The sequence below is a fragment of the Carettochelys insculpta genome, chromosome 1 (genome assembly GCF_033958435.1).
Source record: "Carettochelys insculpta isolate YL-2023 chromosome 1, ASM3395843v1, whole genome shotgun sequence".
Classification (NCBI taxonomy): domain Eukaryota; kingdom Metazoa; phylum Chordata; order Testudines; family Carettochelyidae; genus Carettochelys; species Carettochelys insculpta.
The window spans coordinates 57,744,506-57,762,648 of record NC_134137.1 but is presented as its reverse complement, the minus strand read 5'-3'; the positions used below and the strand labels follow the sequence as shown (position 1 = coordinate 57,762,648).

The 18,143-nt window shown below is 41.0% G+C and overlaps 1 protein-coding gene across 1 annotated transcript in view; it reads left to right on the top strand.

The window, feature by feature from the left end:
• The window catches only part of TRPC4 (transient receptor potential cation channel subfamily C member 4), a 252,005-nt gene that overhangs the window by 126,881 nt on the left and 106,981 nt on the right, over positions 1-18,143 (top strand). Inside the window, exon 3 of the mRNA XM_074982502.1 lies at positions 5,488-6,006. Coding sequence (XP_074838603.1) covers positions 5,488-6,006 — 519 coding nt within the window. The remainder of the gene's footprint in view (positions 1-5,487; positions 6,007-18,143) is intronic.

Sequence of the window (18,143 nt, the reverse complement as noted above, 5' to 3'; positions counted from 1 at the left end):
TGTGGAGGTAGGCAATGACTCAGCATGGGCAGAAAATGGGCATCTGGGGGCTGGGGACAGTGGTGGCCAATAAGGGTGTTTCTTGCCAGGGGTCCCAGAAAGGACATCAGTCATGCAACCCTATCTGATGGTGTTCTGGGGGCCATTCTGTCGAGAGCTATCTGGGCAGTCTGGCTGCACTCTGTCGACAGAAGTTTTGTTGGAAGATATCTTCTGACAGGAACGTCTGTTGACAAATTGTTCCACTGTAGATGTAACCTAACTGTTTAGCTTAGAAAAGAGAAGACTGAGATGGTATTGCATGGAGGTCTCTAAAATCATGAACGATGTGGAGAAAGTAAACAGGGAAGTGTTTTTAACCTGTCATAACAGAAGCACCACAAGTAACCTAATGAAATTAATAGGCAGCAGGTTTAAAACAGACATAAGGACATAAAGTTGTAAGGACCAAAAGTCTCTCTCTCTATATATATATATATATATAGAGAGAGAGAGAGAGAGAGAAAAACTAATTAGGTAAGCTTATGGGGGCTACATCCATTTAAATAAAGGGATAGATAATAAGACAGAAAATATATTGCCTCTAAATCCATGGTACACCCACATCTTGAATACAACATGCAGATATGGTGGTTTCACCTCAAAAATATATAAAAGGTTCAGAAAAGGTCTAGAGAATGCCTAGAGGTATGGAAATTCTGCCACATGAAAAGGGATTAATAAGACCGGGACTTTTCATCTTGGAAAAGAGATGACTGTAAAATCATGATGTGTACAGATAGGGAGATAAGGAAGTTTTATTTATTCTTTCTCAAAACTAGGGGGTCAACAAATGAAATTAACAGGCAGGAGGCTTAAAACAAACCAAAGGACTTCTTCATAAAACAAACAGTTCACTTGTGGAACTCCTTGCCAGGGGATTTTGTGAGGACCAAGGCTATTACAGGGTACAAAAAAGAGCTAGATAAATTCATGAAGGTTCATCAATGGCTTTTAGTCAGCATGGGCAGGTAGGATGTCTCTAGCATTGGTTTATCAGAAGCTGGGAATGGGTGACAGGGGATGGATCATTTTGTAATTGCCTGCTCTGTTCATTCCCTTTGGGGTACCTGGCTAAACAGGATGCTGAGCTGGATAAACCATTTGTATGACCCAGTATGGCCATTCTTATCATGGCTATTATCCAAGATGGAGAAGGAGGCAACCCCATGCGTCTCATGTCCCCAAATCCTTGAATGCAAGAAACTTGGTGGAAGATGAACCAGGCAATGATTGTCCTGTTCTGTGCATTCCCTCTGAAGGACTTTCCATGAGCTACTGTTGGAAGACAAGATACTGGACTAGAAGGAGCTCTGGTCTAACTAAGGTCTTAGGTTCTTATGCCTCTGCCTCATCTCTCTTCATCGTATAGAGGTCCTTCTGCTGTTGCTACACTTTCTTCAGAGATAGTCCTTATCCAAAGATTTATTTATCCACCAGGCTTCTGTTTCAACTGTCTATCCCTTTTCTTTTTTAAAGGGAATAAATCATCTGTGACCCAAGGACTTCTTGGTGGTAGTGACAGGGGGCACAAAGGATGCATGCCATTTTACAGGAATCCCTTGTTCAGATAAATGCATAGTAATTCACTGGAGGGTAGTGTGTGATGTATCTAGTGAGAGTCAGGAGCCCACTGGTCATCAGAATTGTGGTGAAATATAGGTACAGATAATATTTAAGAAGTTATTAATCTATACTGAAAATTATTTTCTTAAGGTCTTGGAGTAAAGGCAGGTTGCCAAGAAGTGACATATCTCAAAATGTTTCTTCTAAGCTGGAGGTAACAGACACAGAATCACAGAATCATAGGGCTGGAAGGGACCTCAGGAGGTCATCTAGTCCAGCCCCCTGCTTCAAGCAGGGTCAACCCCCACTAAGTCATCCCAGCCAGGACCTTTTCCAGCTTGGACTTAACAACCTCAAGGGATGGAGATTCCACCACCTCTCTAGGCAACGCATCCCAATGCTTCATCACCCACCTGGTGAAGTAGTTTTTCCTAATATCTAACCTACACCTCTCCCTCTTCAACTTCAGACCATTACTCCTTGTTCTGTCATCTGACACCAGTGAGAACAGTTTCTCATCCTCCTCTTTAGAGCTCCCCTTCATTAAGTTGAAGGCTGCTATTAAATCACCCCTAAGACTTCTCTTCTGTAAACTAAACAAACCCAAATCTCTCAGCCTATCCTCGTAGGTCTTGTGCTCCAGCCCCTTAATCATTTTTGTTGCCCTCCGCTGAACTTGTTCCAGCAAATCCACATCCTTTTTATACTCGGGGAGGGGGGTGCAAAAAAAGGACACAATATTCCAGATTTGGCCTCACCAGTGCTGAATAGAGGGGAACAACTACATTTCTAGATCTGTTTGAAATGCCCCTCCTAATGCACCCTACTATGCCATTAGCCATCTTGGCTACAAGGGCATGCTGTTTAATCATATCCAGCCTTTCATCCACCATAACCCCTAGGTCCCTTTCCATTGTACTGCTGCTGAGCCAGTCAGTCGCCAGCCTGTAACAATGCTTGGGATTCTTCTGCCCCAGGTGCAGGACTCTACACTTCTCCTTGTTGAACCGCATCAGATTTCTTTTAGCCCAGTCCTCCAATTTATCCAGGTCATTCTGGATTCTGTCTCTACCCTCCAACTTATCTACCTCTCCCCCTAGTTTTGTGTCATCCGCAAACTTGCTGAGGGTGCAATCCAGTCCCTCATCCAGGTCATTAATAAAGATGTTGAATAACACCCGCCCCAGAACTCTGCTTGAAACCAACCTCCATCCATATATTGAGCCATTGACCACTACCCATTGGGCCCGACCATCAAGCCAGCTTTCTATACATCTTGTAGTCCAAGGATGCAATCCATATTTCCTTACCTTGTGGACAAGAATGTTGTGGGAGACCATATCAAAATCTTTGCTGAAGTCAAGGTATATCACATCCACTGACTTCCCCGTGTCCACAGAGCTTGTTACCTCATCATAGAAGCTAATCAGATTGGTCAGGCAGGACTTGCCCCAGGTGAATCCATGTTGGCTACTTTTGATCACTTTTCCTTCTTCCAAGCACTCCAGAATGGATTCCTTGAGGACTCCCTCCATTATTTTCCCAGGGATTGAGGTAAGGCTGACACCAATCTCCTCGTCTGGCCGTTTGTGTATTGTATGCTACCTAATGAGTGTGATTAAAAAATATATATAAGAGAGGAAATATACAGGTAGAAATAATTAGTGGGGGGCAGTTCTGTTTATGGATGAACACAAAAGATTGCTCTGGAATGTAAAGGAACACACGGAGTCCTTCACCTAGGAATCCAACTGCCCAGGTGCTTGTCTCAGGAAAGGGTCACAGCCAAGCTGGATGGAGAAAACACTGGAAATTTTGGCTGAGCAATACTGTAGTAGACAAGAAAATATCGTGTTAATTAAATCTAAGTTCTAGTAGACATGCACTGATTTTATTTTATATGTAACCCTTTTTTTTTCAATACTTCTACACGAATCTCCCCACTTTGATACTAAACTGATACATGATTTCACTGTAAACATGGCAAAGTGCTATGTGCTGAGACGAGCAGTGATCGGAGGTGGTACTGGTAAGCTGAAGTGTCACTCTTTCTTTGGAAGCAGTAGATTGGTAAATACTGCAGTTGTCCAGTGGACCAGGGGCTGGATGCTCCAGGAAGATATTTGAGGACTTACACATGGGATTGTGCCTGTCACCAGCCTGTAGAGTGATAGTGGAGCCTGTGAGGACTAGTGAGTGCTTTTATTGTCAATGGCCAATAGGTTTGAGACAAGGTAGCAAGGTGACTTCCAATCCTGGTTGCTCCTGGGAAGCATCAGAGGCACCATGCAAAATATTCTGTGTGTTGTTTATAGAGCAGTGGGGGAGACCATTCCTTGTGTACTGTGTATAAAAATCACACACTGAGGCTGTGTCTCCACTACAGGGGTTTTTTTTTCCCTGACAAAACTGGCATTTTGTTAACAAAACCTAGAGAGTGTCCAGATTCCCAGAGTATTCTGTTGAAAGTAAACCAGCATCATGCAGCACTCTTGTTGACAGTCTTATCTCACTCCCCATGAAGCATAAACCTGCCAACAGAACTCTGTTGACAGAAAGCAGATCTGGACCTTCCAGGGGGCTGGGGGAGACCTCTGTTGACAGACAGAGCTTCTGGGACATGGGGCAGGCCTCTCTGCTGTGCTTCCAGTTGGCCATTTTGTTGAGAGAGCAGCTGGGAGCATCCACTCTCTGTTGACAGAGCAGATCACTCTCGTGATCTGCTTAGCAATTTGGCTGCGATCTGTTAACAGGAGTTTTTTTCAGAAGATATGTTCCTACAAAAACTTCTGTCATCAAATCACTGGAATCTAGACATCACCTGATGCTGTGAACAGTGTGTCTTCAGAGTCTTATGTACTGAGTTTATTGGCAAAAGAAATCACACTTTCCTTCCTCTTAGTACTGCAGAGCTATATGAAGAGCAAGCTGTTCTCCATTATATATACACATAACTGATAAAACTAGTGAACAAGTTCTGATTCCAGGCTCTTTATAGCTAGTCAAACTGTACAAAGTAGACACTTTTTCAGGATCAACTGACAGTCATAGCAGTTGGTGAAATTTTATATTGAGCGAAAAATAATGACTTAGAACTTGTAAAAGAGGAACAAATGTGGAATATAAGGATGTCCTATTTATAAGGGCCTTGACTGGCACTTTAATTGTTGGGCTAGAAAAACATGTTAAGACAGAGTTCCTAAAGACAAGGAACAGAGAAAAATATAGACCATATTATAGAACTATATACCAGGAAATCTGAGGAAGGTCAAAGAACAGTTATGAGCCAAGGGTCCAAAAATCCATACAAAAAGGAAGAGCATTTTAAAACCCCATTGTGGTGTCCCTTATCTGTCCTTCAGGACTCTATCCTTCAAACCATCCCATTGTTCAATTGGACTAATCATGACACCTAACAATAAATGTGTTCAGCACTGCTCCTTACAATGTAAGCTCATTGTCACAGGGGCCTCTTTTCCTCTCTCACTGGGAGACTCAAAGTCCTGGTGATTTCTCCAGCCATGGCTCCTTCTTATAAAATACAGATTATCTCAACATGGACCAGAAATAAAACAGTGCTCTGAAGTGACTCATCACACAGGCCAAACAGATATTATTAGAAGTCGCAGCTGATTGTTTGAGAACAACCCCAGGCTCCAATTTGTTAGAGTAAACGAAATAACTACTATAAGTACTAAACAGATGTTGTAAAAATATCACCTAATTCACAATTTATGAATCAAAAAGGAGCTGCTTTTGCCAAATAGAATATTAATTACAAATTATTTTGTGTGATTTGTTACAAGAAGACATATTTGTAGCTTAATTTACGGTTGCTGCTGTTGAAATAAGAGTTGTTATTTTTTTCACGTTTCCACACAGGTGCCACCGATCCTGTTAGATAAGCAGTTCTCAGAATTCACACCAGACATTACGCCCATTATTTTGGCTGCCCATACAAACAATTATGAGATCATAAAGCTTCTTGTACAGAAGGGAGTTTCTGTACCTAGACCACACGAAGTTCGATGCAACTGTGTTGAATGTGTCTCAAGCTCAGATGTGGACAGCCTTCGCCATTCTCGATCCAGGCTCAACATTTACAAGGCTTTGGCGAGTCCATCTTTGATTGCATTGTCCAGTGAGGATCCTTTCCTTACAGCATTTCAACTGAGTTGGGAGCTTCAGGAATTGAGTAAAGTGGAAAATGAGTTTAAATCAGAATATGAAGAGCTGTCACGTCAATGCAAGCAATTTGCAAAAGACCTCTTGGATCAGACACGGAGTTCCAGGGAATTGGAAATTATTCTTAATTACAGAGATGACAATAGCTTGATAGAAGAACAGAGTGGTAATGATCTTGCAAGATTGAAGCTGGCAATTAAGTACCGACAAAAAGAGGTAAGTGTGCTGGAGACTACAGCGTATTTAGTAGCAATGATGTGATAGGTAATAGCCTGAAATACAGCCCGTTAAGTGAGACAACTCCAGATGGCTGCTTATTTTTGTTCTACGAAGGCCTCTTTTTATTACTAAAAAGCATAAGAGGTTGTTATGATTTATTAAAACTAGAATTTGCAATATTCTGTTACATCTCAGATCCTGGGGGACTATCTGTTTTTCACCTGGGCATATGTTATCACTAATGCATATGTTAAGCCAGTCTTTGGTAACAGAGTGAGAAATGCAAAGTACTTCTCAAAATTGATCCATTAGAAGTGTCTGGCTGGCAAAGTAGGAATGTCACTTGTTTACAGGCTAGTTAAATTACATGATTATTGTTATAGAATGATTTTCTCCAGAAATGAGTCCATTTTTCTAAATATACACAGGCTTGGTGACTCACTAATGTCAGTGGCCGTTTGTACACAGGCCACTTCCTTTGTAAATGGCATGCTAATACATGTAGCAAAAGATGCTGATGAGGAACGGATGCAAATTCCCCATGCCTCATTAGAATAATGTCATGTGATTTGGAGTCCGGAAGACCGTTCTTCTGGACTCCAAAACACTGTGTAGAAGCGCAGCCCCAGGGGAGGCTTCTGAAAGGAAGTCCTCCTTCTGGAGGACCCTTCTTCCCAAAAATTTTTGGGAAGAAGGGGCCTCTAGAAGAAAGACTTCCTTCCGGAAGACCCTCCCCAGGGCCGCGCTTCCACATGGTGTTTTGGAGTCCGGAAGAATGGTCTTCTGGACTCCAAATCACATGATGTTATGCTAATGAGGCATGGGGAATTTGCATCCATGCCTCATTAGCATCTTTCACTCTGTGTATTAGCATGCCACTTCCAAAGGAAGTGGCCTGTGTAGAAACAGCCAGTAAGTAAATCCTAAATGTCTGATATTCATTTATGGGTTGCATAAGCATCCGAAAGCAGATACTGTTCTAAATTTGTTCTCAAATCTGCTGAACAAGTCTGGAAATATAATCAGAATCTGAAAGCCCCTGTAAGAGCAACAAGAAGACCTGTGGCTCCTTATAGACTAACAGATATTTTGGAGCATAAGCTTTTGTGGGCAAAGACCCGCTTTGTCAGATGCAATCCCCTGTGTTTCTTTTAAAATGTGTATGGTTCTAATATGTTATAGTGATGTGTGAGAACTGAGAGAATTATCCATTTTTCATGAAATTTCCAAAACTTGTTCATGTCACCCACACAACCTCTGCAGCTGGAAATTGCTATGTCATTGGGGACTTTTATTCTCCATAACAGCTCCCATACAGAAGTGTAAAGTCAAAAAGAAAATGTATCAGAGTATCTCAAACCTTAGTAGTAGTACCTCTACTAGAATTAATTAAAATGAGTGAATGTTCAAAGAGTCATTACTTTTAATTAAACCTAAGAATGGTCATACTGGGTCAGACCAAAGGTCCATCCAGCCCAGTATCCTGTCTGCCAGGAGTGGCCAATGCCAGGTGCCCCAGAGGAATTGAACCAAACAGGTAATGATCAAATGATCTCTCTCTTGCCATTCATCTCCAGCCTCCGACAAAGAGAGGCTTGGGACACCATTACTTACCCATCCTGGCTAATACCCATTGATGGACCTAATCTCCATGAATTTATTTAGCTCTTTTTTTATCTCTGTTATAGTCGTAGCCTTCACAGCCTCCTCTGGCAAGGAGTTCCATGGTTTGACAGTGTGCTGTGTGAAGAAGAACTTCCTTTTATTTGTTTTAAACCTGAATCTATTCACCCAGCTGTGCAGTCCCTGTTCTGCCAGATAATAACCTCAATGCTTTACAGTAATTACACAAGTCATGTTTGCAGAATCTGTGCTTAATCTAGTAAATTGTGGGTTCCCTTAAGCTAACATTTATCAACATCTGGAAGTCAACATCAAAGTGATGATTGACAACTATATCTGTTCAATTTGGAAAAGGTCTACATTGCTAGATATTTCGTATTTAAATTTCATGGTAGGCCATGCTTATGATCACTCCTATGAACCAATTCTGGAGAATGACCTACAACTGACTTTTAATACAACTAGAAATGATTGACACATTTTTCATTTGCTGTTTCATTATTTCAAGAAGCATGCTCATCGGTAGCCTAAATTACTTATGGCAATGAATTTTCAAGCATTGTACCTCAGACTTTTTTTAAAAACTACTCTCTGTTTGTCTCATTTGTATGTTTTCAAACGTGAAATCCTACTTTATATTTCTACATTCATTTAGCAAATGCTAGCTGTGACTTGGATTTTTCCAATGGATTTGTGCATTTTAGAGCTGTTCTAATTTTGCACAGTTATTTGAAATCCTAATTGCAAAGCTTGAATTTTCCTAATTTGAGTCTTAGCTAGTGAGAGGCATTCTGTAAGTGCAAATGGTTTGTATAGTCCCATCTGATTTCCGTGCCTAATTAGATTGCAATAATACAGATGATTACCCTTTATAGAGTCCTTATGATGGGAAACTTTAAAGCAATACTGGCTCTCAAAGCTATGATTCCAAATCACTGGATCATCTACATTTCATATATTTTTCAATTTCTATTAATCTTTTTCATGATTTCTCCCCCTTCCCCCTCAGCAGACCATTAAATGGAAGTACATTCCACTTATTTTCATTGCTATATTACTAAATGTATTTTCCTAGCAGATGTGGGAACAAATGCTGTCAACCACAACAGACCAATTATTTTATTTCTAATGACTACAGTAGTAGAAGGTGTTGTATGAGATACATATATTGAAGCCTAGGAAACAAAAACAATGTTGTGACAGAAATTGCAGGGCTAAATTAAACTGGGTCCTGTACAGATATATTCTGGGGATTTCCTCTTACTTACCTCATCTATTGTATCCACTCAGGTATAGGAACCATCTCCCTGGGTGCTCCAAGGCTGGAGCACCTACAAAAAAATAACAGGTGCTCTCCATCCACCAAAGAGCCCAGCCAGTTGGTTCTTCTCCCCACGCATCTCACATCTACCAAGGATCAGCTGTTCATTGGCAGGCAGGTGCTGGGAGAGGGTACAGCGAGCAGAGTGAGGCAAGGCACACTTGTGAAACAGAATAGAATGAGGCAGGAAGAGGAAGAGTGGGCAGAGCAAAGGTGTGAAGAGGTGGGGTGTGAATGGAGCAGGGGCAAGAAGATCCGGGGCAGAGCCTGCGGGGGAAGGAGTAGGGTGGAGTGGAGGTTGACCACCCCCAAGAAATCAGAATGTCGGCGCCTCTGCCCCCACGATCCAGATTTAGTACTGTAGCCGTCTATGTGGAGGATAAGACCGTTCTCTCATCTCCTCTTCACTTTTTTGCTGACCTGCAGAAAGTGTTAGAGGCATAATTGACTCTCACTACATAAAAGGGAGTAGAAAGAAAAGATGTGGGCTATTGTTTACCCAACCCCTTCAGACACCGTATTGGATCTGGTCTGCCTTTGTACATCCTGTCTTGAGTGGTGCAGCTATTCTCTTTGCTCTATGGGCTTCAGCCACATGGTATTAGAATTATGGGCAGACAAGTTTGTGTTGTATCAGGAAAAAAATACGATTTTTTTCAATTATCTTATTCTGAGTATTAATAGTCTGAGGTGGTTGGCTGGCTGTTTTTTGTTTTTCCTTCTTTCAACCTGTGCGGTTTGTGGCGCTGTCCACTGAGGGCAGGTGCTGGGCATCGCTGGTGTGCTGCTGTGGGGTGCTGCATCCCATGTGGGACGTGGCTGTCCTGTGTGTGGCTCAGGACCACCGGTCTGTGTGTGGGTGACTACCTTTTGTGTTGCTCCCACCGTGTGGAGCAGGTGTGTGCCCCTCCCTGAACGTACCGGAGGGTCCCTCGGTGACGTCCGGGGATGTCCGGCTCCCGGTTGCCCAGCTGGAGGAGCGGAAGGGGATGACTATGGTGAGGTCCCCCTCCTCACTTAACCACGCGGTGGTCCTCTCACCCTCCTGGGTCCCCAGTCCGGGCTGTTCCTCCTCTGGCTGCAGCTCCTCACCTGAGGTGTCCAGGAACGCCCCGGGCAGGGAGGTCTCCTGGGTCCCCAGGATGCCCCGGAGCTCCCTGTAGAAGGGGCACATCACTGGAGCTGCCCCAGAGTGTCCAGCCTGGTCCCTGGCTCGGGCATAGCCCTGGCACAGCTCTTTTACCTTGGAGTGTACCTGCTCTGTGGTACGCTCCAGGTGGGAGGCGCTGCACCAGGCGGCCGAAGGCGACGGCATTGCGCCGCTTGACCCCCATGAGGTGCAGAACTTCCTCATCCTTCCATAGGCCGAGGAGGTCCCACAGCTCCTGCTCCATCCAGGAGGGGGCCTGTTTTTTTTTCTCCCCCTGGGAGCCCTGCAGGAGCTTGGAGCGGGGGCCATAGGGCTTGTGGGGTGGGGGGGTGGGGCTGGCTGCTGGCCATGCTGATGCTGGACCGTGCAGCTGGAGCACATGCACAGGCTGCTCCTAGCACGCTCTCAGCTTCTTGCCACGGGTTTCCTGCGTGCGTGCAGCTTTAAGGCAGCCGAACGCAGGGACCATAGAGCCCTGCTGCTGCTGGCTGGAGCGGCCCTGCGCTCCAGCTGACCGGCGCCATGGTGGACCTGTATTTCGAAAGAGCGGACTGCGGAGCATCTACATGTGTACTCTTTCGATTTAGTATTTCGAAAGGGAGCGATCCTCCTGATCCGGGATCGGGGTTCGGATTTCGAAGTCTGCGCCCCGTTCTTTCGATTTTCTTTCGAAAGACAGGGTTACACATGTGGACGCTCCTCCCACTCTTTCGAAAAAGGGCCCCTTATTTCAAATTTTTGGGCACATGTAGATGCAGCTTAAGTGGGCAGCCTATCAGATAGGCAGGCTGCCTCTTTTGCTTCATTAGTAAATAATGAAAGATGGAAGAACACTTGGATTTCCAAGTCTGAGATGCAAAGCCTGATGGCACCATTTATAAGTGTCTGTTGATAATGATTTTATCATTCCAGTGATCAGAATGTCACACAATGTATTTTTGAGTACTTAATGGCAATATTATTTCAACACAGCATGCAGGTTAAGGCCCCCAAGCTAGAGGCTTTTTTCCCCATTCTGTTAGTACTGCAGGTGATGATTGATTACAAGAAATGACACTTTTTTGCTTTTGCTCCTGTCCCTTCCTTTTGCCCACTTGCCTGCTTGCTTCCAACAGCTACTGTTGCTAGGTAACAGCTATTCCCTAATGTTCCACAACCAATCGACCCTGGGTAATGCAAACATTTCATTGACCACCTCTCAACAAATTGCACCAATTGATACCGAGAATGACATGATTAGTCATTTATGCTATCTCTGTGCTGTAATCTTGGACACTGCCAAAAAAGCTTCCTATTTTCCTGAAATAAATACAACATTTTATCTGATTCAAATATGATCCCTTTCATAGGTATAGAAGGGATCATAGAAATCATACCATTGGAGGGATGGACGGGACCTGCTAAGGTCATCTAGTCCTCCCCTCCTACTTCTCCTTGTTCAACGCATTATCTGAATTACAGGCCAAGATTTTTCTATCAACAAATCCAATAGTCAGTCTGATTGCATATAGATTGTAAACTGCACAGGACAGGTGATGTAAATAAATACATTTAAACAATTATCAATTCTGTCATTTTTGTATTGATTAGAAAATGCACATTGCATACCTGAGCCATATATATATATAAACAGATTTGCGTAGAAGAATATTTTTCAATGTCCTCAAAGATTTGTACTTACATGATATCGCAGATATAAAATGTTATAGTAATCCCTTACACTAAATATACTCTCATAACAAAGTTATTTTAATGTTTGTGGTTGTGTACTAAATTAAAGATATGTTTACATATTTTTCCCTTTAATATGACTACAGAGAAAAGTTATGGTTATTTTGGTGCTATCCCATACCTTGAAATGGTACAGTTTCATAACTTGAAATATTTGGATTTCTTTTAAGTTAATTTTAACTCTGTATTTACTGGGTTTGCAATAGTTGCTTTTAGGAATGACTACAACAATACTGTAATCTTTATTACTCTTTATTACTTATTTACATATAATCTTAGTTTTAGCTCCATTTTATCATTTTTGTCGGGGATTATAACTTGGCATTTGCACATCTGCAAAAACATACTCAATAAATCATGTGAAGTGGGAACAATATACTTTAAAAATTAATCTTCTGGGGGTTCATGGCTGATATCCCAACACGTTTACAGTAATGTAATAGCACTGAATTCAGTATATTTATTCCTGACTTATACCACTGCCAGAAACAGTTGTTCCATGTTTTCTTTGTCTTCATAATGAATATGATCAAACCTGACCTCATGATATGTATTGACAGTTACCACTGACGTAAGTGAGACCTGTTCTCACATATCCAAGGCAGAACTTGGCTCTGTCTCATTATCAGATTTGTTGCATTTGTTGCTTTCTGTGGACAATTTATTAGCAAACAATCAGGTCTCAGCATTGAGAAAACATTTTAAGATTATTATCAATCTTTTTCTTCCTCATCTGTGTCCTTGTTCAATCTCCATCCCTGATCCTTAAAATCTTCCTCCTATCCTCTATCTTTTGCTACTTTTTCAGAACGGTACTTGGGGATATGGTGATTAACTTTAAAGCAAGTAAAATTAATAAAGTCAAATTTCTTTGCTGCATGTTGTCTTACTTTTTCCCCCTTACATCCTTATCATATTGTGATCATCCTTCCTGTCTCTTATGTCCACACAGCTGAATCTCCTGTCTGGTCTATGGTACTCTGAGCACTTTGCTTGGCTTCTCCCAGCAATTAATTTCACAACTGTGATCTGTTTATTGTTCATTTCCATGTCCATCATATTCTTGGGACTCTTGTCAGCGGGTATTAGTTTGGCTTGGGCAGCTGACCTCTTTGATGTTGCTATGTTCTCTACACACACATTTTTGCAACATCATTTAAGAAAATCCGTACACCAGATATGGAGCAGAGCAGCAGTAGATAAGTCAGAGGCAGCAATCTGATGTGCGTGTAAGGACTGAAGAAGAAGCCAGCATCTGGTAAACTAGGAACTAATTTCAAGTAATAGCAGAACTTTTAGGAGATCAGAAAGATAAACGTCATTCAATTTCAAGAGCTACACAGAGTAAAAGGCCTTTGGGAGTTCTTTCAAACCATTAACAGCATAAAAACAGTCAATACTAAACAAAATCCACAGAGTTTTCTTGCAGAGTTTACAGCAAATATTATGCCTGAATAGTCAAAATCATTATTTGTCAAGATGCACTAAAGCAATATTTTATGCTGATATCCATGAAGCAGCTTACAGAATGACTGATAAATAAGAATGATCAGTGAACATTTGTTAAACTTTTCCAGTCATGCTGTATTCCAGTGCTCCTCCTTTTATATGAAGTCATTAAATGATTATTTTAAGACCAACTACTGCAAACTTTATTCATTCAAGCACTCTTGATTCACGTAAGAGGTTTCTTAGACTTCAGTAAGTCAGTAGGTCAGAGGTTCCTTTGACTTCAAATGTTGAATAGTAACAGAGAGATAGCCATGCTAGCCTATATACTATCAAAACAAAAAAGCAGTCCGGTAGCACTTTAAAGACTAACAAAATAATTTATTAGGTGATGAGCTTTAAATTATTTTAATAAATTATTTTGTTAGTCTCTAAAGTGCTACCGGACTGCTTTTTCATTTTGACTTCAGAGTTACAGCACGGGATCCCGGAGCCCCATTTTATTTAGCTATGTGATTTTGGCAGCTTGTAGAAACCATGTCATGGGCTCATAGTTAAAGATGTTGTTTAACTGGCATGACATTTTAGGGCCCAGACGTGCTTCAGATTAACTCAATGGGAGTGTAATCATCACATTCTGTCAGGGGAAAGCAGAGTACTGTGTTAGTTCAGTTCTTCTTCCCTCCACCCGCTTTAGTTCAGTTAAAAACTATCTGATATTTTCCCCTAACTTGCATTTGACTTAGTTTCAAAGTTCTTGATCAGACATACCAGCAGCTTCTTCTCCCCATTCTTGTACCCAGTTCCTTCATCACTGCAGTTAGCCATAACATTTTAACTGAAACAATTTCTCGTCCACAAATGCAGTCTTGTTAAAAAGCTAAACATTTTTGTAGCAAAATGTTGTGGGAAACCTAAATATTTTGTGGAACTATGTCAATTTTGATACAATTTGTAATGGGGAAAATGTCAAAATGTTTAATTTTGAAAGTGTAAAACATTCTGATTTGACAATGCTAAAATAATTGGTTTCCTCATTTCATTCATTTAGACTTCCATATTCAAATATGAATTTAAATATTGCATATATTGTATTTAATATTATGCATCTGATAATATTTTAATGTAATAGAAAATAGATATACAAAATATTTGGAAACCCAAGTGCCAAAAGTGAAAGTCCTAAATCCATATTTATGCATGTAATAAAAGTAGTCTGATTTTCAAAAGTGCCACTCATATGGACTTTAATGACCTTTCAATGTGCTGTATGACTTCTGTAAATCCTTTAATTAAGTACTACTTTGAAGTGAATTTCAGAGCTAACCTCCATGCACTCAGGTATAAAAATGTTGGTCAGCATTTTCTGATTTTTGAGTGCTTGTCATAAGATCTCATACAATAGCTTATTTTACATAGTATGCTAATAATTTGATGATTATGCTTCTTGTATGACTAAGGGGTAACTGTCTCCTGAGCACCTGAGCTAACAGCTCACTCACGGTGGTTACGTTCTATTGGCCTGTGACTCCTGAGCTTATTCAGCCTGATGAAAAGCAACCACAAATGTTCATATTGCATTTTTGAGCAAAGTGATGTTGAAAGTTCCATAGTCCGTTCATGTCTGGATTATTAATAATTCAGTGTACTTGGACAGTTTCTTAGGTCCAATATTGAGTACCATACTCAGTGTGAACTCAGTTCTTAATGCAGCTGACTTGAGGAAGCTTTACAGAGCTAGTTTTAAATAAAGAAGATTAGGGGGAATATCGGGGGGAAAGCATGCTAAGAGAGGATAGAAGGGAACATGGGAGAGCAAAACTCTAGTATACTCGATTCACTGCTGCATAAACTCTAGAGCAGCAGAGTTGAGAGTAATAGTCCATCATCAGCGATAATTTTCACTGGGCATCTGAAGATAAGGGAGTCACAACTAGTTCACCACTTTCCACCAGATTTGAATTCGTATGGGATCCTGTGGATAAATGAATCCCAAATAAATGGCTCAGGATTTATAATTACAGCTAATAGGGGCGACCTGATACTAAGCAAAGGTAAAGAACTGCTGCAGCCTTGCTAGCTAAAACAGGACTAATGGTCCTGGTTTATAATCTGGCTGTGATCCTGGGAGATGCTGAGCACTCCAGCTTGGCTTTGACAAGAGGGCCAAGACCTCAGCATCTCTCAGGATCAGGCCCCAGGCTATTTTTATAGGCTACGTCTACATTAGAAGCATCTGTCGACAGAAATGTCTGTTGGAAGAGATGTTCCGACAAAACTTCTGTTAACAGATTGTGTTTACTCATAAAAGTGGATAGATCTTTCAATTCGCTCTATCAACAAAAGGGTAGCTGGAGCATCTACACTGCGTTTTTGTCGACAGAGTGGCAAAATGCATTTTGTGTGTAGACGCTCTGCAAGTTTTGTCAGCAAAGCCCTCTAGTGTAGATGTAGCTGTAGTGTATACTGGGCAACAGATGACAGCAGTCAAATCTTAAGGTGTTTAGTCAGATAAGAGGGATAGGTTATTCAGGCTGCCCAGTGACCTGCGCAGCTAATATCAGAGGCGTAGCCAAGTTAGTCTGTATCTTCAGAAACAACAAGAAGTCCTGTGGCACCTTATAGACTAAAAAATATTTTGGAGCATAAGCTTTCATGGGCAAAGACCCACTTCATCAGAATACCTGTTAGTCTATAAGGTGCCACAGGACTTCTAGTTGTTTCTGCATGGCTAATGATCTCTGAGTGCTTTTTGAAGTCATCTATGTTAACACTTCTGATAGAGCAAGAAAGAAATAATTCCGTTATGTTGAGGCAAATATTGTAATAATTTTAGAAACCTGAGGGCCTTAGAGGTTAGACTTTGAATTCAATATTGCAATAAACTTTGAATGACTTCAGCAGCCCTTCTTAATTAACATCCTTTCAGAATCAAAAGACTAAATCATTGTATTTGTAAGAGAAGTAACAGGTTGAATATAATACTTCTAGTCCGTCTTTTGTTTGAAATAAACTTGGAAGAAGTAAGGAAGCTAGTTAATTTGCAGTCATGTGTCAAGTAATGAGAGTAGCCATGCAAACATTAGTTTAAAATGAAAAGGTGCAGCCTAATCAGGCATCTCCATCTAAAATTAATAATTGTAAAAGTAAAATTAGCAAACCCCAGAAAACCTTACTTTCATAATATTTTGACATTTTAACATCAGGAGAAGATCTGTTTAGTCTGTGCAGCCCATGACTGAATGAAATGAAGCATTCATGTTTGGGTCCATGTCTCCAAAACTCCCATTTCTGCAGACTCTCAGTCATGGTCCTCAAGCACTTAGATAAACATTTGCAAGGCAGGGGCAAGCTACTTTAAAATAGCCCATTTGTTTGCTCTGTAAATCATTTAGAAACCTCTGTGTTTATACATAAGACTCCACATATGGTTAAATAGCATACATTATGTTAGCAGTTTATCTGCCCCACAGGTTTGAAGAATTACCATAATTGGTTATATGCTATCTAGCCTGAATGAGGTTTGGGTCTTCCAATGGAAGATGCAGCGTGTTTTGTTAAAAAGAGTACATATACTTGCAGTTACCACAGGAGTAATAAACAACATACCATCATTATGGAAGTATCAGAACCCACATGATGGAAAATGAATCTCAATATTTTCACTTTTAAAACATTTCTAGATTGTGTACGAACTTTTGTGAATGATTAATACCAGGTGCATACTTATCCCATTTCATTACAGTTCCAATTAAACTGTTAATGATGTTGATGTTCTTTAATTCCCGGCTTTTAGCACAAGTTATTAAGATGGAGAATAACACAGTAGACAGAACTAATAAGGAACAGCAGCTCTTTTCCATTTTCAGTTCCCTTTCTTTAAGCATTTGGGTGCTACTATCTTCCTTGAGAAAATTGTCATCATTGTCAGGCCGAGTAGATAGAATCATTAATAGTGTTTATTCCCCACTGAGTAAGAATGTGGATGTCCATTAACTTCAGCAAAATCCCATGTGAATTCTGTGAGAAGAACTTCTCTTATGCTTCTTTTGCTTAGTTTCAAATTACAATGAAGGGGGTCATTTTTTTGTTGCCCATGGCCGAGAGTCACCACTGGAAAGGAATCATTTCCATATTACCCATTCGAACTGTTCAAAAATTATTAGGGTGTGCCAACAATGAAACTAATATTAAAAGCACCTGTGTGTTCTTTTCAAAGTCATGCAAATCTTATGATTTCTGCTTTTTTTGAACTCTTGGCAGAAAGCCTTCTGATTCCCATCTCTGTGAACGTGTTTCAAGGTGAAAAATTCGATGTAAAATGAAAAGAAAATGGTCCCACAACAATGGGAGGTCTTCCTCCTTATAGGGAAACTGGTTTTTTCCTACGGTGGTAACATCTCTTCCAGCTTCATTCCATGTTATCACTCACCACAAACCTCCACACCACATCCCCTGATCCCTGGGAGCTGTGCCTCCTACGTCTTCTCTCCCCTGTCATTCCCTAACCTAGGTCCTGGGAAATGCTGCAACATAAATCCTAGTAATAGCCATGCGAATGTTTAAACAAATCAGCGCTGACTATGCTCACAGACCTTGTGTTCAGTTTACTGTTAATATACTAGCAATGGATGGAACTAGTGGACAGAGTGTTCGAAACTGTGACTTTGAGTGCCTATTAATGGATATCAGCAGAAAGTGAATGTTGAACCCATTTCTTAGAGTGACATTTCTCCAGTCAGACAATGCAATATAATTGTCCAGTCAAATTGTCCACTAAAAACCAGCCAAAACAACAGACATTGTGAATATTGAACCTGTGCATCTCACTACGTGCAAATAGCTTACAAAAGATAAATT